This window comes from Oncorhynchus gorbuscha, linkage group LG14 (genome assembly GCF_021184085.1).
Source record: "Oncorhynchus gorbuscha isolate QuinsamMale2020 ecotype Even-year linkage group LG14, OgorEven_v1.0, whole genome shotgun sequence".
In the NCBI taxonomy this organism is placed as follows: Eukaryota; Metazoa; Chordata; class Actinopteri; order Salmoniformes; family Salmonidae; genus Oncorhynchus; species Oncorhynchus gorbuscha.
The window spans coordinates 50,244,127-50,270,028 of NC_060186.1; the positions used below are offsets into that span (position 1 = coordinate 50,244,127).

General features: G+C 43.3%; 2 protein-coding genes across 3 annotated transcripts in view; both read right to left on the bottom strand.

The window, feature by feature from the left end:
- Window positions 1-6,769: 6,769 nt before the first annotated feature.
- LOC123995899 (solute carrier family 35 member D3) lies at window positions 6,770-11,283 on the bottom strand. Its single transcript, XM_046299567.1, has 2 exons — window positions 10,389-11,283; window positions 6,770-8,928 (listed from the first exon to the last, which is right to left on the bottom strand). The coding sequence occupies exons 1-2, from the start codon at window positions 10,822-10,824 to the stop codon at window positions 8,069-8,071; spliced, it is 1,296 nt and encodes a 431-aa protein (XP_046155523.1). The 5' UTR covers window positions 10,825-11,283; the 3' UTR covers window positions 6,770-8,068.
- Window positions 11,284-12,090: 807 nt separating this feature from the next.
- Window positions 12,091-25,902, bottom strand: part of pex7 (peroxisomal biogenesis factor 7) — a 29,740-nt gene continuing 15,928 nt past the window's right edge. The window contains exons 8-10 of one of the 2 annotated variants that reach the window (XM_046298320.1): window positions 24,740-24,795; window positions 19,211-19,313; window positions 12,092-13,033 (exon numbers count right to left, since the gene is read on the bottom strand). In XM_046298320.1, coding sequence (XP_046154276.1) covers window positions 12,953-13,033; window positions 19,211-19,313; window positions 24,740-24,795 — 240 coding nt within the window. In that variant the 3' untranslated portion in view covers window positions 12,092-12,952. Of the gene's footprint in view, window positions 13,034-19,210; window positions 19,314-24,739; window positions 24,796-25,902 lie in introns of both variants that reach the window. The other variant, XM_046298321.1, reaches the window with a different exon arrangement.

Consider the following 25,902-nt stretch of genomic DNA (forward strand, 5'->3'; position numbering starts at 1 on the left):
CAGCCTGTGCTGAGCTTGAGAGACCCTGTGCAGCGTTGCTAAGATCAGGGGGGTCAGATGGAAAGCATACAGTAGGCCCTCTATGGGCTAAGGCATCCATGCCCAGGGGGCTTTTGGACTCTGACAGAGAGAACCAGAGGGAGCAGTGTGATGTTTGCTCTGAGGTGTGCTGGTCCAAACTGCTGCTATATCATCTTCACTACTTGCGGATGAAGTGTCTAATCCCCCCAGGAGCGGCTTCTGGCATGATAAGAAGAACACCACCTCGTTCACCTTGCCTGGGAGACGAATTGCTTGTTGGGAGGCCAGATGTGGTAGGGCCCATGTCAGCAGTTGTTGGACTACTTCTAGGGACCGTACAGAACTTGTTACCACTTGATGTTGATGTGGAACACTGTCGATGTATTGTCTGATCATATCAGGACATGTTTGTGTTTGAGAACCGACAGAAAGTGATTCAGGGCGAGAGGTAAACTGTCTGAAGTTCTAGCACGTTGATGTGCTCTTTCCTCCAGCGAGGGGCACCACTCTCCCCTTACAGATCTGTGTCGCCACACTGCTCCAAGCTTAGGTCGTCGCTACTTCCCGCCTTGCCAGAATTGATCCGAGAGGGACACCTGTAGTCAGGTAGGCACTTCCTCCACGGCCACAGGCTAGAGTAGCATGCTCTTGTCACCCGTATTTTGGCATTTCTGTCCCGCTTGGGGTCCAAGCAGAGGTCGTTAAACCACACTTGTAGTGGCCTTAAAGAGAGCAGGCTTAACGGTGTCAGCGCAGAGGCCGCCACGAGCATGTCCATCAGTTGTTGGAACATTTGTACCTTCAACGCATTCAACTGGAATTTTTGCTGAAGAAGAAGGCTGTCCACGCGCTGAGGTGTTATACATGCTCTCATAGTGTGTGAGTTCAGAGCCATGCCAATAAAGGTGACCTTCTTTCCTTTTAGATGGTCGCCTATGGGCTTCACATATTTGGGCATAATGGTGGATGGTAATCTGAACAACCTCTATAAACTCAATCTGGCCAGTTTGTTGCAAAAGGTGGAGGGTGACCTTTGTAAATGGATGGACTTACCTCTCACTCTACTGGGTAGAATCAATGTAATTAAAATGAATGTCCTGCCCAAATTTCTATATCTGTTTCAATCTCTCCCTATCCCTGTTCCTGCAGCATTTTTTTCCTCTCTCGACAAGCTGACCAGACGGTTTATCTGGCACGGCAAAACCCCGAGGGTTGGCCTGGATAAACTGACCCTTGATTACAGTCAAGGGGGCTTAAACCTCCCCAATTTTAGAATGTACTACTGGGCTGCACGGTCTAGGTTTCTGGCTCAGAGGTTTGACAATGGTCCCTCTCCCTCATGGTTGAACATTGAAAAGCTTGAGGTAAATGATGACACTGGGGCAGAATTGTTTCACAAATGGGACAGAAAATCTATAAAAACCATCACAGACAACCCTTTAATCTTACATTCTGACCTGCCATGGTAAACTGACTGAGCTGTTCAGATGAGGGGGATTCCTTTCCCCTAAAACCCCTTTATGAAACAATCCCTATGTTTTTTCCAGAATAGTAACTTTAGACCATGGTCGGATAAAGGGGATCACTCTTCTGGAACATTGCTACGAGGAGGGAGTTCTTATGTCTTTTGATCAGCTGAAACAGAAATACCACTTCCCTAACAGGGACTTCTTTAGCTACCTACAACTACGAAACTTTATTAGGGTGACTCTCAAGGGACAATGGAACCTACCTAAGATGTCACCTATTGAACAACTCTGCCACGCAGACCAACCACTGTTCAAGACCATTTCCCGTGTTTACGATGCTCTTATGTCAGGAATAACACTGCCTGAGCTAGATAAACCCCGACTTAGATGGGAAAAAGATCTGGGTATTGATCTTTTTTTTATTTTAATTTTATTGTATTTATTTCACCTTTATTTAACCAGGTAGGCAAGTTGAGAACAAGTTCTCATTTACAATTGCGACCTGGCCAAGATAAAGCAAAGCAGTTCGACAGATACAACGACACAGAGTTACACATGGAGTAAAACAAACATACAGTCAATAATACAGTACAAACAAGTCTATATACGATGTGAGCAAATGAGGTGAGATAAGGGAGGTAAAGGCAAAAAAAGGCCATGGTGGCAAAGTAAATACAATATAGCAAGTAAAACACCGGAATGGTAGATTTGCAATGGAAGAATGTGCAAAGTAGAAATAAAAATAATGGGGTGCAAAGGAGCAAAATAAATAATAATAATACTAAAAAAATACAGTAGGGAAAGAGGTAGTTGTTGGGCTAAATTATAGGTGGGCTATGTAATCTGTGAGCTACTCTGACAGCTGGTGCTTAAAGCTAGTGAGGGAGATAAGTGTTTCCAGTTTCAGAGATTTTTGTAGTTCGTTCCAGTCATTGGCAGCAGAGAACTGGAAGGAGAGGCGGCCAAAGAAAGAATTGGTTTTGGGGGTGACCAGAGAGATATACCTGATGGTGCGCGTGCTACAGGTGGGTGATGCTATGGTGACCAGCGAGCTGAGATAAGGGGGGACTTTACCTAGCAGGGTCTTGTAGATGACATGGAGCCAGTGGGTTTGGCGACGAGTATGAAGCGAGGGCCAGCCAACGAGAGCATACAGGTTGCAATGGTGGGTAGTATATGGGGCTTTGGTGACAAAACGGATGGCACTGTGATAGACTGCATCCAATTTGTTGAGTAGGGTATTGGAGGCTATTTTGTAAATGACATCGCCAAAGTCGATGATTGGTAGGATGGTCAGTTTTACAAGGGTATGTTTGGCAGCATGAGTGAAGGATGCTTTGTTGCGAAATAGGAAGCCAATTCTAGATTTAACTTTGGATTGGAGATGTTTGATGTGGGTCTGGAAGGAGAGTTTACAGTCTAACCAGACACCTAGGTATTTGTAGTTGTCCACGTATTCTAAGTCAGAGTCGTCCAGAGTAGTGATGTTGGACAGGTGGGCAGCTCTATAAATATTCCTTCATGGTGCCAGACTCTCTAGTTAATTACATTTACATGATTAGCTCAATCAGGTTATATTAATTACGGATAAATTATTTTATAGAATAGCATGTCATACCACTTAATCCGACATAGCCAAAGACACAACACTAGGTTCCTGCCTTTCTAGGGAGTTTTTCCTAGCCACGTGCTTCTACATCTGCAATGCTTGCTGTTTGGAGTTTTAGGCTGGGTTTCTGTTGATGTAAAAAGGGCTTGATAAATACATTTGATTGATTGATATTTTGACACGGTCAGTACCGGAGTATGTACACACACACACACACACACACACACACACACACACACACACACACACACACACACACACACACACACACACACACACACACACACACACACACACACACACACACACACACACACACACACACACACACACACACACACACACACACACACACAAGCTGGTGGGCTAAGTCAGCACAATACAAGGACGACCAATATCCTATGATAAAAGGGATATGTAGGGGAAAGCTGTCACACAGACTTGGACGGTGAATTTCATGCTCTGACCCACAGGTCACAGACTGTTGGTGGCAGACTGACAATACACACAACTCAGAGTTTATCTTACACTACCGGGACCTGGGAAGATGCAATCCAAAGAACGGGAGCAGTGGAGCAGTCAACTTGCGCGATATGGCTAAGCTAACTTTGCAAAAAATATAATTTAGTTTATTAACCATAGCTAACCCATTACTGTTCTCTTAATACATTTTATAATTTCACATTGGCAAGAGAGAAATAGTAGCTAGTTCGATATATACAGTATATTTTATATTTTTCTGCAAAATGGCGAATCGCTTGCTAACGTTAGCTAGCTACTGTAGATCAATAAATCAGATTCTGCACGTGCCAGAAAAATAGCAAACAGTAGCTAGCTAATCATTCAGGACAACGCATCTGAGAAAGCAGAGGAGGTATTTGTTTACTTGAAGAGCTAGAACACGGATGAGCATATATGAACAGAGTTTGCATAAATTAATGTACTGCATTGTTACACTTCAAACGAGCTAGAACCAGGTGTTGGAACTGAAATTATTTTACAATCGTTTTGTTTTGAACAGAACCATCACCAGGCAGACATTGGAATTAGTTTCTGAGTGACAGTGAGGACAAAGCAGGGTTCCCCCAACTTGCTGGATGAAACTAGCCCATGGGCGGTTTTATTTGGCCCTCCGCTCAAGAACGAAAGACACTCGGCTGAATCTAGTTGATGATCCCTGGGATAAAGGGAATGTATGACTCTCCTTTTCTCTGTTTGTTTTTGTTCTCTTCACCAGGATAGTGAGATGGGGGGAAGGCCTGCAGCAGCATGGCTGCATTGGTAAGGCGGCCAAGAGAGCAGAGAGACCCAAATGTGGCTTTCAAGTCTGCATCAAAGACTTCAGTTCTGGGTTCCGCCCTATAATCTCCCTGTCCGGGAGGACAATGGCAGCAATCATAGTGTCCATGGTTGGGTACTCCCAGAGGCCGAGTGACTCTGCGCCCGTAACATAGCTCCATGGTCCATTCTCTGCTGAGTCGGAAGCGCCCCCTGGAAGAGGCCCAGCTCTCCTGCAAGGCCGCACGGAACTCAGCAGGGATGGGGACAGATGGAGAGTCATCACTGTCCACCAGTTTGATGTCCAGTGCAGTGGCTACCCGAGTGAGTAGGCTCCTGATGACCTGTCAGCCCCGCTCATGGTGGGGAACAGTGCCAGCATCATCCCCCAGGAACAGCCTATCACTGGCCAACAGGGAACAGCTGTCGTCGCTATTGAAGCTATCAACCTCCTGACACAGGGCATGTGCCCTCCATTCAAGGTGATTCCAGTGGTCCGACTCCTGCCCCCGTTCAGGACTGGCAGCAGATGGGCGGTGGCTCCAGCCACACTTCCTGGTAGGGGTACTGGGCCCAGCAGAGGGACTAACAGCTTGCTGGCATACCACTCCTGAGGGAGGGAGCTCATTCCCAGGTGAGCCTGAGCCTGGCCGACCCACTTGTGCATGGCCTCCAATCACGCCAGGCGCAGGCGTTCTGAGAACACCACACAAAATAGGCATCCAGTAGGGCGCTCCACCGCCCTTTCCACGTGGCTTAAATCCAGGCAGTGCAAACACGAGGTATGCAGATCCCCAGGGGGGATGCCTACATCACACTTGCCACAAAGGGAAGCCATAAGCTCAGCCAAGCCAACAAGGCCATGGAGCAGGGGTCCGATGCCCTGGGAGAGCTTATGAAGTGACCCGCTTGGAGGAATAGGAACCCGGTGAGGGATAAATTACCCAGTACCTCTGCAAAAAATGGGACCTGTGTGGGAAAGCAGGCAGACAAAAAAAACTGCAACCAGGTAATGGATTTGATTTATTTGTTTTACGCCAAACTGCAATATTTACCTACCGGTTTAATATCCAAGCAGTGAAAACAGCACCATATGATGGAGTAACTCCGTTAAGGAACTCCAAAGTGAATGTCTCAATGTAGTGGAAAGCCCACCACTCTACTCTTACACTCTGCAGGGGAAAGAACAAGAAAAAAGAGCTGCAGGGTAATCAGCAGAGAACAGCATGTTAAAGCAATTCACAACACACACATAGAACAAGTCAGTCGGCAAGTTGTGTAAAATAAATTATAGTTTGTGGCAGCAAGAGCCACCATTCTAATGGATGCACACAGAGTCGTAGTGTAACGCTAACAAAACCACGGGTGGGAAAAACAGATCAACCGGCGCAGAGAGTGGAGCGCTCAAAAGGAGGGGCTGGCCATATGGCCAGCTTCTCCAGAATGCAAACAGCCAGTGAGTATACTTCCACACAATCTATTACACTTACCAGTGACTTACCAAGCAAACCTCCGAAAGTTTCTACCTCAAACCATACGGACGTCCGCCGAGAAAATGAAAGAGAACGTGTGTCGTCGCCATGGGGTCTATATATAGGGGCGGACCCCAGCCGTGACACAGGTGTACAGGGAAGTAAATCTGTAAATCCTCACCTTGGATGTATCCCTCTGCTGCGGAGTGATACCAATATATTGGAGTGATCCAATATAGTGAAACAAGCAATAGTGCGGGCAAGGTACCAATGGAGGGTACTAGGGATGGCAGGATAATTTTTCCTGCAGGAATGGAAGGACTGTTGTGGTACAGCTGTATTCTAAGTTGTTTCATCTCCACGGAGAACCTCCGCCCTCTCTTATTACTCTGCACACTGCAATGTAGTTTGAAGTAGTCCTTTAGATGTGGAGGTAGTGACTCCATGCCCTCCAACATTGGATCTTATTTTGTTCTACAAATTATAAAGAGTATATATGCATAATGAAATCACCATATAATTGTATAATCAATCCTATGTGTGTTATTCCAATCTTGACGAGCTCCCCCCCTCTCTCTACCATGGCATTTCTTAGTAAAATACTTCCAGTAAACTGTTTGCTAGCAAAAATGGGAAATGGGAATGAAAGTCTCCTAAAAAGATGGCATTTTTATTAAAGTACCTTTTGCCTATCACATAAAAGGGGATGAGATAGAGGCTGTGTTGATGGGCAGGCCAACATTAGAAAGTGTAGCTGTATGGTATGGATTGTATGGAGAATCCATGCAGAGTTGGTTAATGAGGTGTTTAACTATCACTCTGTGATTGATTCCACAATCAGTGGTCTACATAGAGAAACACCTAGATAACATAATTGAAAGTAGACAATACTGGAGTGCAGCAGACGATCCAATGTTGAATATTGTTTAATTCAAAAACCACTCCGATGTGTGCATGTTATTTCCCTTCCTGTACATTTGTCTGAATTCATCTCTATTTCCCCCCAAAATGAGAGGATGCGGAAAAAACTCCCCTTTTTCTCAATCAGAATCGCCTATTTATTTTTATTTTCCAAGTCCGGTTATTTTTTCCCCTGGTCTATATGTACTTCCAGAGTCCCACTGAAGGATTTCAAAGGCACTTTGGGATGGATTTTCCTGCAGCTAAAGTGCTGACTGCAGGCCTCTTTCTGGTTGGTAAGGGGGACAGATTGCTCACGCTTCTCCCTCTCCTCTCCACTGCAGGTACTCTGGAAGGACACAAACATCCTCTCACTGCATGCATTTAGATAAGGAAGTATTCTAAAACATGCTGGAAAATGCATTAGCTTTCAGATATGTATACAGTATTACTTTGAATCACGACACAGGAATCCTCCTTGGGGGTGATGTGAAATAGCTGTGTTTTCTTCAACAGCTCAGATCTTCTCTACGGGAATTGTTGTGGTTTACTTTGACTAATGAGCCATGTGTTCTGTAGAGACAGAAGTAATTCTCTTTCCAATCTAATATTGACATTAAGGATCGATGTAGTCTACCCATAATGATGTCCTCACAATCTGCCCCTGGGAGATGCTTTCAGTGCGCCTATATAGTGTTGATAATAAGTGAACCTTATCACAACAGCTATCTATTGTTGGTAATTCAAAAAGATTCCTCAATGGAAAGGCAATATGGCTAAAACAATTACCATGCATTTCACTCTAATGGTTTTATCATAAAGAAGAAGCCAACTTCCCAGTGGAACAGTTTCATAAAAATGGTTTAAATTGACTTTGCATTGTTCATGCAAATGGCAGTTGCTATTGTTCTTCTCACTTGCCAAACATCACAATTCATGGACCATACAGAATCAGGACAGGCAGTAACATTACGTGCAAATAAATTATTCATATTTTTTTTTATAACATGTCATAACATACCAATTTCAACCTTACACGATGTACTATCAATTATTCACCTGTTATTAATATGACTGATAAAATCAATATAAAACATTTAAACAAATGTTTTTTTTAAGAATAGTCAGTATTTTTATCCAGTTCATATGAACATTCCATCTTCTTAAAAATATTTTTTGCTTCCATAAGAGCATGTTTGCTCAAAAAAAAAAACGATCTCAAAACATTCATCAGTGTGCAATGTCAAAGCAGTCTTACAAACAAATAGAAACATAAAGGACTGACAAAACATGCATCCTTTGAAAATAGAGATTCCCCATCAAGGGCTCTGCACCTCCATATTATCTATTAAGGTGTCTTTCTTGAAGAACTTCAGGTTACGGATGGACCTCCATACCCCCACGTAACTGTCACTCACAGACGGGCTGGCCCGGTTCTCGCTATGGAAGGCCTCTCTCTGGAGTTCTACAAACTCCATACTGTTACTGGTGTCTTGAGGTGGGTAGTCACCTAGGCGCTGATCATTGAGTAGGTGCTCCTGTGTGGGGATAGATCCTTCAATCAATCCTCCGTCAGACCCTCTGCGACCATTGTGCAGGGGCTCCAAGTCTCCGTTGGGTGGCTTCTTATCGATGTAAGGCTGTCCAGGCAGAGTTTCGTCCTTGCTTTGCTCCTCCAGGTCCTGGTAGAGGGTCTTCCTCCTGGTCTCAAAGTACTTGACGATACAGTAGGTGATTGAACCCACCGTGTTGACCACCACGCCGGCCACAAACAGCCTGGTGGGCTCCACGTCGCTGAAGGCCACCATGCCCACTGTGATGGTGGCGATGCTCTTTACCACGCCCACGAAGCTGGTGGTGACGGCCGAGTTGATGTAGGTGCACTGCAGCGTGGTAAAGTTCATGGCACAGCCGATGAGGATGCAGATGGAGAAGATGCCAGAGATGAAGGGGTTACTCCAGCCCGTGTAGCTCCACATGTTGATGGAGTCCATGCTGACGATGGAGCAGATTAAGAGAACTGGGGAGGCCATGATGGCGATGGAATACTGGGCCGTGAGGGGGCCATATTCACTGTCTATGCTGGTCTTCTGGATCAGGACCAGGTAGGAGGCGTGGATGATCACAGCCAGGACGCCCGTCACGTAGCCAAACGGGTCACCCGTCACGTCACCAGACCCTGAGTTAACACAGACACCGTGTCACAATAAGAACCGCAGTGGTGAGAGAACAGCAAAAGAAAATACGCAATTACTTTTTTTCCTCAAAACTTTCTTATTGTCAAAAATTATCCTGTGTTTGATCAGCTCTCTGAGTGTTAAATATAACACTTTTTCAGTCTATATGGGTCCACACTTTACTAACACTTTGCTTAGAGCTAATGCTATTACTCTCAGTGTTAGAGAATTAACCCCTGTAGTGTTGTAGTAACTCGTTTTGGGGTGTTGCTTTAACACTGTAGGGTGTAAAGCCTTATTTGCATATTTCCCAGTGTGCTTTTCCATGAATTGTGGAGTTACCAGTACCATCCATGACTGTGTTTGATAGTGACATAGTTATTACATTCCATGGCATTCAGTCCTGTAGCCTTCATCAAGTCAGTGCCCGTGTGAATATGTTATCATTGAAATTAAACTCTTTATGGCAACACATTACATATATCATAAGACCTGTGGTCTGAAACTCCTTGTTTGGAGGTCAAATCAGGCAAGTTTATGCTGGCTTGCAAAGTGATATGTAATTCCTATTGGAATCTATCCACAGTGGCTGATGATATCCAACAATTTTAACTTCTAATCACCTGCAATCTGCATTCAGAATGACTGCCAAGGTAAGGAAGATTGCTCAATGAGACCACCTAAACCATCTAAACTGGAATAACCATCTCAGTAACGGGTGTGATAAGTCCAACTCCACAGATAACTCTTGAATCAAGTCTAGAAATTTTACACTGAAAAACCAACACAAGGTAACACTGGCCAATTTGCGGTGCGGATGTAATGGCTCTTCTGAAAGTTATTATAATGTAGTGTGGAGACATCTTTAACACATCCTATCCATATGATGGCGCAATGGGGACAGAGCAAGGTGGCGCATTTTCCTCACAGTATCAGCAACATTCAGAACTTCTGCATCTGTATACTTTACAATGGCACCTTTTTAGAAAACAGGAATCACTTTAACTAGTTTTTTTGTAATCCCCAGTAGGCAAAAACTGGTTGAATCAAGTTTCCACGTCATTTAAAAAAACGATATACATATGTGATGACATTGAATCAACGTAGAAAACTGATTGGATTTGCAAAAAGTAATCAACTGAAAAGGGGAATTTTGATTATATATATATCCAATGACATAGTGACTTGTGTTTTACTTGAACTCAAGTTAGTTGAGAACTCAACCAGACTTAAATCACAACAAAACCTTGAAATGACGTCTGTGCCCAGTGGGCAGGTTGGTGTATTTGTAATATTGGCTCTCGGATGAATTATCGCTTGTATGCAGTAATTTGAAGCCCATACACTCACCACTTTTAACTGCGTAATATGCACCATGTGGATAGGCAATTTAGAATAAAGCATAATGTTTCGTTCCTACTTAACTTGATGTATAAGTATAATATAACACGTGTAATTTTACCAGCTAATGCTGCTCCCCCGGTAGTGATGAGCACCGCCGTTATGACCCCCACTGATGGGGTTCCGTTCTTCAGAATGCACACGCCGATACCCAGGGTGGCCAACGGTAGACAACGTTTGAAAACCACATACATGGGTAGACTCAGTCCTCTGAGAGACCATAGTGTCAGAGTGGACTGTAATGTGGACAGAATACAAACACTTCCGAAGACTTTGGCTAGTTGAAGGCTGAACGGGGGTATGTCTACTTTTCCCAGTCTCCTTAGTATCTCAAGTGTAACCGCCGCCAATGTGCTGGTGAGGCACTGGATGAGAGTGAGGTAGTTGAAGTTATAAGTCGTGATGAGAAATTTTAGCAAAATGTTCAACGATCCCGAGAAAAATCCATGAGCAACAGCGACGGAGATACCAAGAAAACGACCTTTACAAACTTCCATGGTTGCCTTGAATTTCCCTTTACGCAAGAGCAAGGAAAATAACGGTGAGTCCTTATTGTGCGCTCAGTCCCTTTGAATAAAGTGTATACTGTACAGCCTTTCTCCTTGAGAGCACAGCTGTAAATGTCCAAGTTATTAATGTCAAGAAAAAAATCGATTGCAAGCAGGACCTTTCAATACAACGGGGTCCGTAAAACAAATAGAGGCTGGTCCCAAAACGTTGAAGATAAAAAAGCTTGGGAATGTTGACGCAAATGTTTGAATATGCGTATTTCATCAATTAAATGACCTTTTCTGTTCGTGAGGTTCTAGCTTACTTACTTTGGTGTCACATGCTGTTGGATACAGCACAGAGACTGCGAGGTGAGCTGTTGTGAAAGAACTAAACTACAGTGCATATGGGTAAACGCGACAGTATATTACCTCTAGAACAGAGCTGCATGAGCGCAACACTTGAGCGCTTAAGTTGCCACGTTGAATAACACATTTGCCGCAACTGTGGTTGGTTGTCTTTTACCCACAATAACGGACGTAGGAACCAGCCTACTTACTTTGAAGGTCTTTACCAGTCTGTTTTATTTACATATTGCAGTCCCCGGACCAATTACAACGCTTTGCAAACGCATGAAATCGGCGTAAATTAGACTAAATTGTAGTGCCACGATGAACGGGGACCAGGGCACATGGACCCAGTTAATTTTCTTCAAGGGACATAACGTTTTGAGGGGAACCCTCCTCTATAGTGTTACCTCAACCATGCATTACGGTGTCTGATGTATTTAAAACAAAACTCTGTAGATTGATTTTGACCACGACAATCCAGCTTCCAGTGTGAAAAATCCAAATGATGGAGGATCATTATAGGCATAAAGTTAGTATGTTTCATGATAAAATCCCATTTTAAGCAAAGAAAGGCACACTCTGTTTATATATTTCCCTTGTAAGTTTTCCCATGTCGACCAGTAGGAATTATGTGTGATAAGAATGCATCCAGTGTGATTGCAAATGAGTCCATAGCGCTAAGCAAATCTTGATGAGACAAGCATAAAGAAACCAAAACAAACACTCAAATAAACGTAGCCCTATAGGCAAAATAATAAACCGGTGAAAGACAATGACTTCAGTCTATATGCAAAAAAATAAGTAATAGCAAAGAAGATTGTAAAATACTAATTCCAAGAGGGTTGGAGCCCATTTCAGATTGGTGCAATCAATGCCAGACAGCTCGCCTGTGTGCAGTCACTTTTATTATGAAATGTACTCACACAGAAGGAGAAGAAGAAAAAAACAGTCTCCAGAGAACATTTGGTTCAGGCCTCAACAGCTTTTATTTTTTATTTAACCTTTATTTCACTAGGTAAGTCAGTTAAGAACAAATGATTATTTACAATGAAGACCAAACTCTAAATCTATTGGTCTCCCAATCACGGCCAGCTGTGATACAGCCTGGAATCGAACCAGGGTCTGTAGTGACACCTCTAGCACTGAGACGCAGTGCCTTAGAACGCTGCACCAATCGGCAGCCCAACTCATATGCATAAAGCAGCATAAAGCTGGGATTGATGAGGGCTAAATTAGGGCTCTCTCCCCTCACCTCTCCCACCAGGGCATTCATGACGTTTACTTTCATAACCGTAGAATGAACATTTTAATGCAATGGAAAGTCTGACAAGATCATGGATAGAGTTCAAGCCTGTGTGTCGAGGTATATGGCCAGGTTTGTTTCTCCTCGGTCGAGGACGCAGAGAAATTAAGTAAATAATCAAATGCATTTCAACCCCTCACTAAATCAGTACACTATCACTAAATACACCAATATGACCATAAATTCTACCGACAATAAGGACAAACAGCAGATCATCAGGCATTTTGTTGGCACGTGTTTGAGTTGAGCAACCTTCATATAAAACTCTCTCTCTCAGACGGGGAGGAATCCCCCTTCCCCATCTGTATTCAGACTCTGTTGTGTGTGCGGGCTAGGATGACGCGTTCCCACAGCACCCCTTTTAGTAGAATCATTATGAAAGCCGCAGTGAAGCTTTGGCAAACGCCACGGCCATGATTGCAACCCACTGCCGTCCTAAGAGTCCTCTCTCCTGTTCCTTGCGGCAGGGCAATTATGAGCTCTCTACCGTGCGCTAGGCGGAGGGGCAGCCAGGCATAGAGGTGTGTAGATTTTCACCGTCTCATCCCAGGAGCAGTCCACCACCTGTGGACAAAAAGACAGATTGCACAAATCAAAATTAGATTCCACGTGATCCGAGTGATGGAGATGACGTCCTCATGTGATTTCATATGATAAGACAATGTGTCTTTGTTGGGTTTCAAACTGGAGTCAGACAGAGGACTATGATATATTAGGATGCATGTGACTTGTTGTATGGTCAGTCACATTCATACAATGGGCGGGATTTCAGAGTTGGATGGAGAGTGTCGAGGGTAGTTTTGGTCCACAATTGTCTGCTGTTCCTATAATAGCAGTGAACATTTTATGGTGTCTCGGTGTGAGGACACCATTTTTTGTTGTTCAGACAGAATTGCATACTGTTTAGACATTTTCAATATTACTCTGTATACTGCGAGTACAGTGTCTGAGTGGAGATTGGCTTTTCAAGCAGTCATTGCATTGATGCCTCAAAAGGCGTTAAAGTGCTTTTTCAACAATGTGGAGACATGTTTTTGAGCCTTAGTGGGGTTCGTTATTAGTTTGAACACTATCAGAAGTACAGAATGTCATGGTTATCAACTCAATTACACACGGTCCACTTTCATTTAGTCTTTATAAAGACAATAAAAATGCTATTCAATAGCATGGCAAATTGATCAGTGCTTTTTAGCTCCACAGACCGAAAGCTCCGTGGCACGGCAGTCAAAAAAAGTCTTCACACACGACAAATTATATACTGGCCTATCTGTCCACATATATTTAAATAAAAGGCTAAGTTTATTTAGCTTTTATGAACAATAAAGTATGGAGGGTCATAAAATAACAAACACGGTGCTATAGAATTCTGCCAGTATGATTTAGTTCTGAAGACATATGTCTCCAACAGAGCGCCATACTTCATTTAGCTCTTTCCTCTCCTCTCCGTACCTTGGTGGGAGGGGGGAATTCATTATTCTTGAGTACTACAGAGGAGAATCTGCCTCACTGCCAAGCAGACCAGCCCGTGACTCAGCCATTGAAGGAAAAAAATGTCCTCCATTAATTACTTTACTGCAAAACAAAGTGAAAGCCACAGAGGCCAGCGCTGCAGCAGTCTGGAGGGTAAAAGAGGAAGAGGAGGAGGAATGACCTCTGAGGGGTGTCCCTGTCCCCAGTCCCTGCTGGGTGGCAGAGAACAGAGAGGTCCAATCCTATACTTCAACTTTCTCCAAAACCGGATTTCTCCAACCTATTCTAGGGGAGGAAAACTTTGAGTCTCTCCCTGAATTTCATCTGGATGTTAGAATATCTGTCATATTCTCCCCTCTGTGATGTATTACCCCTGCCTGGCATCCAAGCAGCTTAGCTCCTGCTCCTCTGTAAGGAGCTGTTAACATGTAATTACTGCAGTTTGGAGGGTCTATGCAGGGGAGGCTGCTGTGCTGTGTGGTGTGGTGCGCTTCACAGCACAACAACAATAGAGCTGGTTAGAGGCTAGCACAACCTGGAGAGAGGGGATCAATCAGACACGCGTGACTGCATGCAGCATTAGTCTGTGGGAGGGTGGGGGACCACTCTGCACATTAGCTGGGGTGAGGGTAAGGGGATGCGGGTGTGTGCAGTGATGTGCTGTGTGTTGGTAGAGGGAGACAGTTGCGGGCTGTACTGTAGGAGACTTCCAGTCATGTGGAGACTGGAGAGGGTAGTGGGCTGTGTCAAGGCTGTATCTTCTTGGCATGTTGAGATGGAGGTTGTGTGCGTTAGCCTACGGTTTATTCTCTCCACTGGTAGGGGGGCGGGAGAGAAACACTGCTGTAGGAGTTTTCCCCCGCTCCGATACTGCATGCTCCCTCTTCTTGGCACAGGTAACCGTACCCTCCTGCACCCCCGCAGGTTGGCAACAGACAAACCTGTGCCTGAAAAAATAAATGAGGAAAAATTTATGCTTGAAAAAATACACTTATCCCAACAAATTGGTTGGAGTGCCAAGCAAGCTTTTGTGTAGCTGTGCTGGGTAGGCACGACTTCCATTGGTAGCAGTAGATGTGCAACTGGCAAACATCTGCCAGAAAGAGATTTTCAGCCCCCAGACGAGTTTGGCTCAGGGGACGTCATCATTCATAATAATTAGAAGCGGGGTATCTGAGTAATTTTGATTGCTGTTCCAAGTTAAGGTATATCCTTAAAAAATGTTTACATTTACAGAACTTTACGGGGGTAACTGAAATTATGTCAAGTACAAGACCTAAATGGATGACTGAGATGCCATACCCACTGCATAAAAAGAGAATGTTAAATGCCATCTACTTTTCTACGAAATGTACTTCTGCCAGAAGAAGGGGAAAAAATACTTCAAGATCATCCTCAAGGTAATCCAAAAAGGATACGCTGACACAAACATTGAACAAATATAGGATGTCTTAGTCTAATTCCTTTACTAATATATGCACAGTTGAGATATCCTGTATTAGTGTGTGATGTAGGTGGAGAAGTGAACTGTGCAGTAGTTGATTGCCGTTATCTGAGTCACAGCCTAGCTGTGATGTCTCACTGACAGTTCTGACCTGCTGTCTTTCATCCATCACTATGTGCTGACGTCAGGCCTGACTGTGGAAACTACCGTCCAGACCCCGCAGACTGCACCACAGGCAGTCCCCTGTGTGTGTGTGTAGGGTTGCAAAGCTGAATGGTCATTTACTAAAGTTACCGGAATCTTCAGTAAATTTGGTAATTTAACAGAAAATGGATACATTTTTTATCGTAATCTATCGGAACTATGGTCAAAATATTACGGTTATTTCATGCTGAAAGCCTCATGAATACCAATGGTATTCACTGAGTTGATTGTTAATTTTTTATTTTTTTTACAATAATATACGGAACAAAAATATAAACTCAAGATGCAACAATTTCAAAGATTTTACCGAGTTATAGTTCATATAAGGAAATCAGTCAATTTAAATAAATTCATTAGGCTCCAATCTATGGATTTCACATGACTGGGCAGGTGCGCAGCCATGGATGGGCCTTAGAGGGCATAGGCCCACCTACTGGGGAGAAGGGCGACAATCTATGCAGCACTCCACCAATCAGGCCTTTATGGTAGAGTGGCCAGATGGAAGCCACTCCTCAGTAAAAGACACATGACAGCCCACCTGGAGTTTGCCAAAAAGCACCAAAAGGACTCTCAGAACATGAGAAACAAGACTCTCTGGTCTGATGAAACCAAGATTGAACTCCTTGGCCTGAATGCCAAGCGTCACATCTGGCACCATCCCTATGGTGAAGCACGGTGGTGGCAGCCTAATGCTATGGGGATGTTTTTCAGTGGCAGGGACTGGGAAACTAGTCAGGATCGAGGGAAAGATGAACAGAGCAAAGTACAAAGAGATCCTTTATGAAAACCTGATCCAGAGCGTTCAGGACCTCAGACTGGTGCGAAGGTTCACCTTCCAACAGGACAAGGACCCTAAGCACACAGCCAAGACAACGCAGGAGTGGCTTCGGGACAAGTCTCTGAATGATCTTGAGTGGCCCAGCCAGAGCCCGATCAAACATCTCTGGACAGACATGAAAATAGCTGTGCAGCGATGCTCCCCATCCAACCTGACAGAGCTTGAGAGGATCTGCAGAGAAGAATGGGAGAAACTCCCCAAATACAGGTGTGCCAAGCTTGTAGCGTCATACCCAAGAAGACTCAATGCTGTAATCGCTGCCAAAGGTACTTCAACAAAGTACTGAGTAAAGGGTCTGAATACTTATGTAAATTTAAATATTTTGTTTTTTTGCAAACATTTCTAAACACCTGTACTTGCTTTGTCATTATGGGGTATTGTGTGTAGATTGATGAGGAAAAATAACAATGTAATACATTTTAGAATAAGGCTGTAACGTAACAAAATGTATAAAAATGCTTCGGGTCATTGTTCATTTGGCAGACCCATTTGCGACCAAGCTTTAACTTCCTGACTGATGTCTTGAGATGTTGCTTCAATATATCCACAATTTTCCCTTCTCATGATGCCATCTATTTTGTGAAGTGCACTAGTCCCTCCTGCAGCAAAGCACCCCCACAACATGATGCTGCCACCCCCGTGCTTCACGGTTGGGATGGTGTTCTTCGGCTTGCAAGCCTCCCCCTTTTTCCTCCAAACATAACGATGGTCATTATGGCCAAACAGTTATATTTTTGATTCATCAGACCAGAGAACATTCTCCAAAAAGTATGATCTTTGTCCACATGTGCAATTGCAAACCGTAGTGTGGCTTTTTTATGGCGGTTTTGGAGCAGTGGCTTCTTCCTTGCTGATCGGCCTTTCAGGTTATGTCGATATAGGACTCGTTTTACTGTGGATATAGATACTTTTGTACCCGTTTACTCCAGCATCTTCACAAGGTCCTTTGCTGTTGTTTAGGGACTGATTTGCACTTTTCGCACCAAAGTATGTTCATCTCTAGGAGACAGCACGCAACTCTTTTTTGAGAGATATGACGGCTGCATGGTCCCATGGTGTTTATACTTGCGTACTATTGTTTGTACAGATGAACGTGGTACCTTCAGGTGTTTGGAAATTGCTCCCAAGGATGAATCAGACTTGTGGAGGACTACAATTCTTTTTCTGGCTTATTTCTTGGCTTATTTCTTTTGATTTTCCCATGATGTCAAGCAAAGAGGCACTAAGGTTGAAGGTAAGCCTTGAAATACATCCACAATTACACCTCCAATTGACTCAAATGTTGTCACTTAGCTGTTGTCACTCAGAAGCTTCTAAAGCCATTTCTTGCATGGAATAGCCTTCATTTCTCCGGACAAGAATAGACTGATGAGTTTCAGAAAAAAGTGCTGTTTTTCTTGCCATTTTGAGCCTGTAATCAAAATGCTCCAGATACTCAACTAGTCTAATGGCCAGTTTTATTGCTCCTTTAATCAGGACAACAGTTCTCAGCTGTGCTAACATAATTGCAAACAGGTTTTCTAATGATCAATTCGCCTTTTAAAATGATAAACTTGAATTCGCTAATACAACGTGCCATTGGAACACAGGAGTGATGGTCGCTGATAATGTACGCCTATGTAGATATTCCATAAAAAAATCTGCCGTTTCCAGCTACAATAGTCATTTACAACATTAACAATGTCTAGACTGTATTTCTGATCCAATTTGATGTTTTCTTTGAAAAACAATGAAGTGTATGAATGACCCCAAACTTTTGAACGATAGTGTGTGTGTGTGTGTGTGTGTGTGTGTGTGTGTGTGTGTGTGTGTGTGTGTGTGTGTGTGTGTGTGTGTGTGTGTGTGTGTGTGTGTGTATATATATATATATATATATATATATATGTTTTACAGCTTTGTCATTCTTTATTTACATTTTTTCTTATTTAATAGGTGATAAAGCCACACAGAGGACTAGATATTATTCGACACCTGTGATCATCTGAAGTACCCTAAAGGGCCACTAGATGTCGTGTGATAGATTACATCAAATCCTTGAAAGATACCAACATTCTGGTAGTTTACTGGTCAACTTTGAAAGTTTCCAGGAATGTGGGTGTGTTTGTTCGATGTGTGTATGTGTGTGTAGATCCACAGGCTATATGGACACTGTATACCCACAGTCGTGTTTATGCCAAATTGTGCGTGACGTTTTTTTTCTCCAGAGAATAATACAGGAAGGCTATCAGCGTCATATGAAAAATGACAACCCCAGTAATGACTAGTCTTTACAATAGAGCTTATTACATCCTATCAGTCAATTTTCCAGTCCTCTCAGGCTGAACAATGTAAACAGCCATGAGAGACCCAACAGTAGAGGCTAGGTACGGGTTAGGAATAAGAAGAACTGAGAGTGACATTTTCAATTATATGGCTCCTCAGCTAGATTGATACCTGGACTGATATCAAACACTTTGTGAGGGAGAATGTGATGCTGGCTACTGTAATGCAGACGGATAGATAGATAGATAGAACAGCACTGCAGTGGACTTTATAAGGATACATTTACTCTATGCAACGGTTTTCTTCAGTACAACATATACCTCAGGAAAAGGCAGAAGTAGTGTTTTCTCTAAGTGAACGTGCTGGGCCTGCAGGGGTAAGTGTCCACTGTTGTGTTATGTCACTGTGTCGGAACCCCTAGAAGCGTTTTCCCCCCACAGAAGTTGGGTCCAATGGCTGAGTTCTGTGGCTGAGATAAATACATGGACCAGTGAGATGATAGTTAGACAATAGTGAGACAGACCTGGTTGGGGATTTGCAGATTGAAATCCAGGCCACAGACAAACTCTGAGTGGTGCTCCAGGGTCTCCAGCAGCGGCTGCTCGGTCCTGGAGTAGTCCCAGAGCCTGTGGAAGCAGACGCAGCCGAACATGAGGCAATCCCACTAATTGAAACGCCGTTTCTCCCCTTCTGACGCCCGGCGATGGCTCAAAGCCCTGACGCAGCGCGCGCCAGACTGAACCACTTAGCAAATGTAATTAAATGATTTCTTTTGAAAATATTCCGGGCCTATTTATGTGTGCCAGGGGAGTCAGTCATTTAGAGTTATTATAGAAAGAGAGCTGTTAGTGCCAATCAGCAATAGGCCTCTCCCATACTGCAACTGCATTGTGGGTCTGGAGCCCATTGGATGTTAACAGGTAGGATTGCATTCAAGAAAAAATCCACTTAGACCATTAGAGTCAAAAGGAAATAAGAGGTTTGCGAAAGCAATGCGGATGATGAAAACAAACTCGGAAATTAGCCTCGAAAAATAAAACATGTGTTGATTGTTCTCTAGTCTAAATGATACATCAGTGTTCAACAGAAGAATACAACAAATCCACAAAGAGAACAAGGCTGTTAGTGTCTATGTACATTATATTTTCAAAAGTATGTGGACATGCCTTCAAATTAGTGGATTCGGCTATTTCAGTCACACCCGTTGCTGACAAGTGTATAACATTGAGCACAGCCATGCAATCTCCATATAAACATTACTAAAGAGCTTAGTGACTTTCAACATGGCACTGTCATAGGATGCCACTATTCCAACAAGTAAGTTTGTACAATTTCTGCCCTGCTAGAGCTGCACCGGTCAACTGTAAGTGCTATTATTGTACAGTGGAAACGTCTAGGAGCAACAACGGCTCAGAAGCAAAGTGGTAGGCCACACAAGCTCAAAGAACGGGACCGCCGAGTGCTGAAGAGCGTAGTGTGTAAAAATCGTCTGTCCTCAGTTGCAACACTTACTCCTGAATTCCAAACTGCCTCTGGAAGCAACGTCAGCACAAGAACTGTTCATGAAATGGGTTTCCATGGCCAAGCAGCCGCACACAAGCCTAAGATCACTATGCACAATACCAAGCGTTGGCTGGATTGGAATAAAGCTTGCCGCCATTGGACTCGAGTGATGAATCATGCTTCACTATCTGGCAGTCAGACGGACGAATCTGGGTTTGGCGGATGCCAGTAGAATGCTACCTGCCTGAATGCACAGTGCCAACTGTAAAGTTTGGTGGAGAAGGAATAATGGCCTGGGGCTGTTTTTCATGGGTTTGGCTAGGTCCCTTAATTCCAATGAAGGGAAATCTTAACACTACAGTATACCAGACATTCTAGATGATTCTATATGTTTCCAACTTTGTGCCAACAGTTTGCAGAAGGCCCTTTCCTGTTTCAGCATGACAATGCCCCTGTGCACAAAGCGAGGTCCATACAGAAATGGTTTGTCAAGATCAGTGTGGAGTAACTTGATTGGCCTGCACAGAACCCTGACCTTAACCCCATCAAAAACTTTTGGGATGAATTGGAATGCCGATTGCGAGCCAGGCCTAATCGCCCAACATCAGGGCCTGACTTCACATGCTCGTGGCTGAAGTGAAGCAAGACCCTGCAGCAGTGTTCCAACATCTAATGGAAAGCCTTCCCAGTAGAGTGGAGGCTGTTATAGCAGCAGGTAGTGGGCCAACTCCATATTAATGCCCATGATTTTGGAATGAAATGTTTGATGAGCAGGTGTACCACCCCATTCACTTCAAGAGTAGTGTCAGTAGGACTCAAAAGACGACACGATCCATCTCCATAACTCACACTCAGTACGTTTCTGTGGGAACAAACAGTCAGATCCAGGCCCAGTGGCGAAGCGCTCTAGCTTAGGTACTGTAGATGGCTCTCCTTCTCGTTCCTCCCACAATACCCAGCCAGCGTTCCGGCTAATTGAGGTGAGGCCATATCCTGCTCTAATTAGCCCTACAATAACAGGTAGCAGCAGCAAGCGCCATCGTTTACCTTCCGTCCCAACACTCCTGAATGAACAGAGCCAACCATGGCAACCCAACCTCACCTAGCACTGTGAATCAAACAGGACACCTAATCTCATGTAAACACCAGGACCTGGTAGAATTCTAAAGACACCCAAACGTAACTTGGAGTGAGTAAACAGAGGCCTGGGATGAGGTCTATGTTACAACAGGTGCCATCGCCTCTACCCAGTCCCATGCCTGTAATGAATGGACAGTACATAGGAAAACAAACCTTTTGTTCAGCAGTGCCATGACGATCTAAGGAAAATCATTTCCGTTGATTACCTTTAAAGCATAGGTGATCAGTGCAGTGCTAGAAATAATTACCTGGTTTCTTCACGGAATATGACACAACCCCATGGCTAAACACGCTCCACATCAAAAACAGTATTGAGTTTACCCAGTCATATGTACATAGAGTTAGGCTATTAGCTCTGTAGGCTAACGTGGGCTTGAGTTGCACTGACAATTCTGGTTAAATATCCATTCAGTAACCAATATCATATATAAATCTGAATGATAACTGCTAATTTCTCCCAAACGTGTACAGGCCAGCACAACATAATTGGGTTGTTACATGAAAACAGTGCCTATGATATTTTAACTAGAAATTGTGCGCCAATATTGAATTTTAAAATACTGTTATATTAAATGAAGTGCCTTTTAATATAGACCATATGGAAAATTATATAAATCATAAATATAAATAAATATTGGTAAAGTGCCAAAATTCTGCATTTTGTTCAAACAAAGCCAACAACAGAATTCTGCATTTTGACATGTCCCCCAACCATGTGTCACTTCTAGGACGATTTTAAATCCAAAAATGTCTCCAAGTTCCATCATTGCCTTAGTTTTTTTGTTGATTTTACAAAGTCATTTCTGAAGATTATTATTTATTTTTATGTGATTAGTGATTCATTTACGTCCCTCAATTGGGAGACAGGTAGCCTTGTGGTTAGAGCGTTGGGCCAGTAACTGAAAGGTTGCTGGATGGAATCCCCGAGCTGACAAGGTCAAATTATGTCGTTCTGCCCCTGAACAAGGGAGTTAACCCACTGTTCCTAGGCCATCATTGTAAATAAGAATATGTTCTTAACGGACTTGCCAAGTTAAATTTAATTTAAATTTAAGGGAACTTAAAACATTTTTTTTTGTGAAGCTTGCATTCAATTGCCACTTCCCTTTGCACACAATAAGCTTCCATTCCCCGTCAAAAGGGGATTCATGACTGATTTCAGAAGAAATCATCAACTCTGTTACTATTACTTTATTTGGCACTTAATAGGCACATTTTTGAAATAACCTCTTGAGATGGGAGAATGTAAAAATCAATCTTTTTTTTGACCAAGTTACACTTCTCAAAAGTCTTGAGGCTGAAATTCTGTGAGAGACTCATGATCCTGCTCTGTGTGTCTGGGCCTATAAGAGCACAGAGGCACCAGTGTGGGACAAGGGCTTGTAAAATATACAGAGAGGGGCTTTCCCATAGCCACTGACTTCCATGTGACATCGGAAACAAAAAGCCAAGTCAAGGGAAGCGAAGTGAAGTGTGAACAGCAGCTAGAACAGAGATAGATAGATCAGGTAGGCCTTCAGCAAACAGTATGACAGTAATCCAGTGAAGGCAATGCCGAAGAAAATCTCCCCAAAATGACTCATTCCGATCAGTGGCAAGTGTGTTACTTCCGTTTTACCTAAGGGTACTTGCATAACATGGCATAACTTTCTGTCAGACAGATCCAGCCAAGTCGTCAACAAAGAGACCAGGTTCCCCACAGAGTCAGAGAAAAACTGTGTTTATCCAACACCAAGAATAAAATGTTTTTAAAAAATAGTGTTGATTTTTTTCACACGAAAGCAATTGACTCGATTTCAGACTTCAAACAACAAGATAAGGCTGGCCTTGGAGGGGCATAAAGAAGCCTGGTGTCGCATAAAATGTCTCTGTGTAGTCAGCGATAGTTTCTAATGAAATACACCACCACAGTAATCTGCCTGAATTAACCAAGGCAGTCTTGCCCCAGGCCAGATCAATAAAAGTCAGGTTGGCACTGGTCCAAACCTCAGCAGCCAACCAAGCCCACTGAACACTGCACTGCATTGCACACTGCACTGTAAACAGCACCAGGTAGCCAAGCAGTTAGATCGTTGGGCCAGTAACCGAAAGGTTGCTGGTTTGAAAACCTGAGCTGACATGGTCTGTCGATATGCCCTTGAGGAAGGCACTTAACCCTACTTTGCTCCAGGGTGTCACACTATGATTGGTGTCCCTGTAAAACACCACATTTCACTGCATCTATGCAGTGTGTGACAATAGAACTTGTAGAGATACAAGACAATAGCGCTGGGAATTGCCAGGGACCTCACGATACTTAGGTGCTGATACGATATGTATGGTGATTCTCACGATTCTATACGTATTGTGATCCGATACTGTGATTTTATTGCCATTCGATGTTCCAAACACATTGCTCACCATGTCTGCTGCAGAGAGATGAGAGAGAACCATGAGAAAACAAGATTTGATCAGTCATGGAAATAAAAGTGCTGAAAACAAATTAGCTCCATCTTTTTTTTTTTTTTAAAGATGGAGAACAAGCTATGAAGGAAATATACTGGTTTTGGTGCAGGTACAGCCAACTAGTGCAAAACAATACGATGTAGCATCAAAAATAAATGTCCCGATATGCAACTGTATCAATTCTTTTCCCCCATCACTACAAGACAACCTTCCCTCTCTTTGGAGGACCGGCGATACCTAGATCTTAAAGGGGCGATACAGACACATTACCTTACAACCCAACTTCCTGCATCAACCTCAACAGGCATCATTAACATTATTCAAATAGATCTAAGGTTGGAAAAAACTGGAGGAATAGAATAGGATCTCAGTACAGGATAGCATCGGACTATTTTAATTCTGTCTCAAGGAATGATTCTAAAAGACGACAGCATACACAAAAGTGATTTATGGGTCATGTTGTCGCTGCTCTGATTATGTGAGGGGGGGGGGGTCTGTTGGTGGATGCATGACACTAAACAACACACCCTTGACTGACGGCATTGTTTGGGATTTAGGCTCACATATTCAAACTCTGATATGGAGAATACGCATTGCCAAATAAAAATAAACCAGTCTACCTTGAAATGACAGATTTTATGACCCTACTCAACATAGTACGATTGAGGTTGGTATTTCCATTGCTTGAATGTATATTTTACACATCTTTATACAGACCTCTCAAACACGAGTGTTCCTGGAGGTCAATTATTTTAAATAATTCAAGGAGATTGCCCTTCCAGGAAACAGTATCATCTAGTGATCACGCTTCACTGACTCCAATGGGTTTTAGTAAAGGTTTCACAAATGAAATCTTGTTTATGGCGTTTGTCTTTAAACATTGTTCATGCACAGTGGGATATTATTGCTCAGTTTGCATTACAAGCTGAACAAGAATGACACAGTCATGATTAGAATGTCTTACCTGACTGTGAAGTCATAGGAACAGGAGGCCAACACGGTCTGGTTGAATGGAGAGAACTGTGGGAAAAGCCACAAGAATACGATATAAACTTTAAACTGTTAAACTTTATTAACAGCTGAGGGATAGGGTGACCACATTTAAAATACCCAAATGCGAGACAACGGAATGATTTTGCAGTACATTCGCAGGACAGTGTAGCCTACATTAATAAAAACAAATTAGCCTACTCTACTGCCGTGCGCAAAATTTGGTTATGTAGAAATGGAAGAATGAATGAAAATATGGGAATATTTGGCAAAGGAAACATTGCTGGTTAGTCTCTGGGAATGTACAACAGTTAGGAAAGGAGACGTTTAAAAACGACATTAAGTGTTGAATGAGCAACTAATGAGCAGGGCGAGCCTCACAAGTTTAGCTGAACTACCTTATATATTTCAGTCTAAAACAGCTATTTACTTACCTTTGTAGCTCTTCATTACGAGCATGCTTTTTGTAAGTAGTTAACTGTCCTCTCCAAGTTCAGCTGAAATTTTGCCCGAAAGGACTTGACAAATGTGATTGGCTGACGATATGACATTGGCCTACGTCCCTACTTGCTCTGCGCAGAATATCAGATCTCAACAACGATTGGAGAAGTATTTTACCACATCCTTATGATACAGTTTATTAGGTGCATCACACCGTTCATGAAAATGGTCTGTTCCTACAGACAGTGAGTAACGTGGCTGTGGCTTGCTACACAAAGCAGGCAGACGGGCATCGTGGCATTCAGTTACTGTTCCAATGAACATTAGAAATGGCCCAACGAGTGACCTGAGCGTGGAATGATCGTCGGTGCCAGGCCCGCTGTTTCCAGTATCTTAGAAACATCCGGCCTCCTGAGCTTTTCACGCACGACTGTCTAGGGTTTACCGAGAATGGTGCGACAAACAAAAAACATCCAGTCAGCGGCAGTCCTGTGGGCGAAAACAGCTTGTTGATGAGAGAGGTCAAAGGAGAATGGCAAGAGTTGTACAAGCTAACAGGCAGGTCACAAACAGGAAAATAACAGTGCAGTACAACAGTTGCATGCAGAACCGCATCTCGGAAAGCACAACGCGTCGTTCCTTTGCAGCAGACAACCACACGGGGTTCCACTCCTATCAGCTAAAAACAAAAAGAAG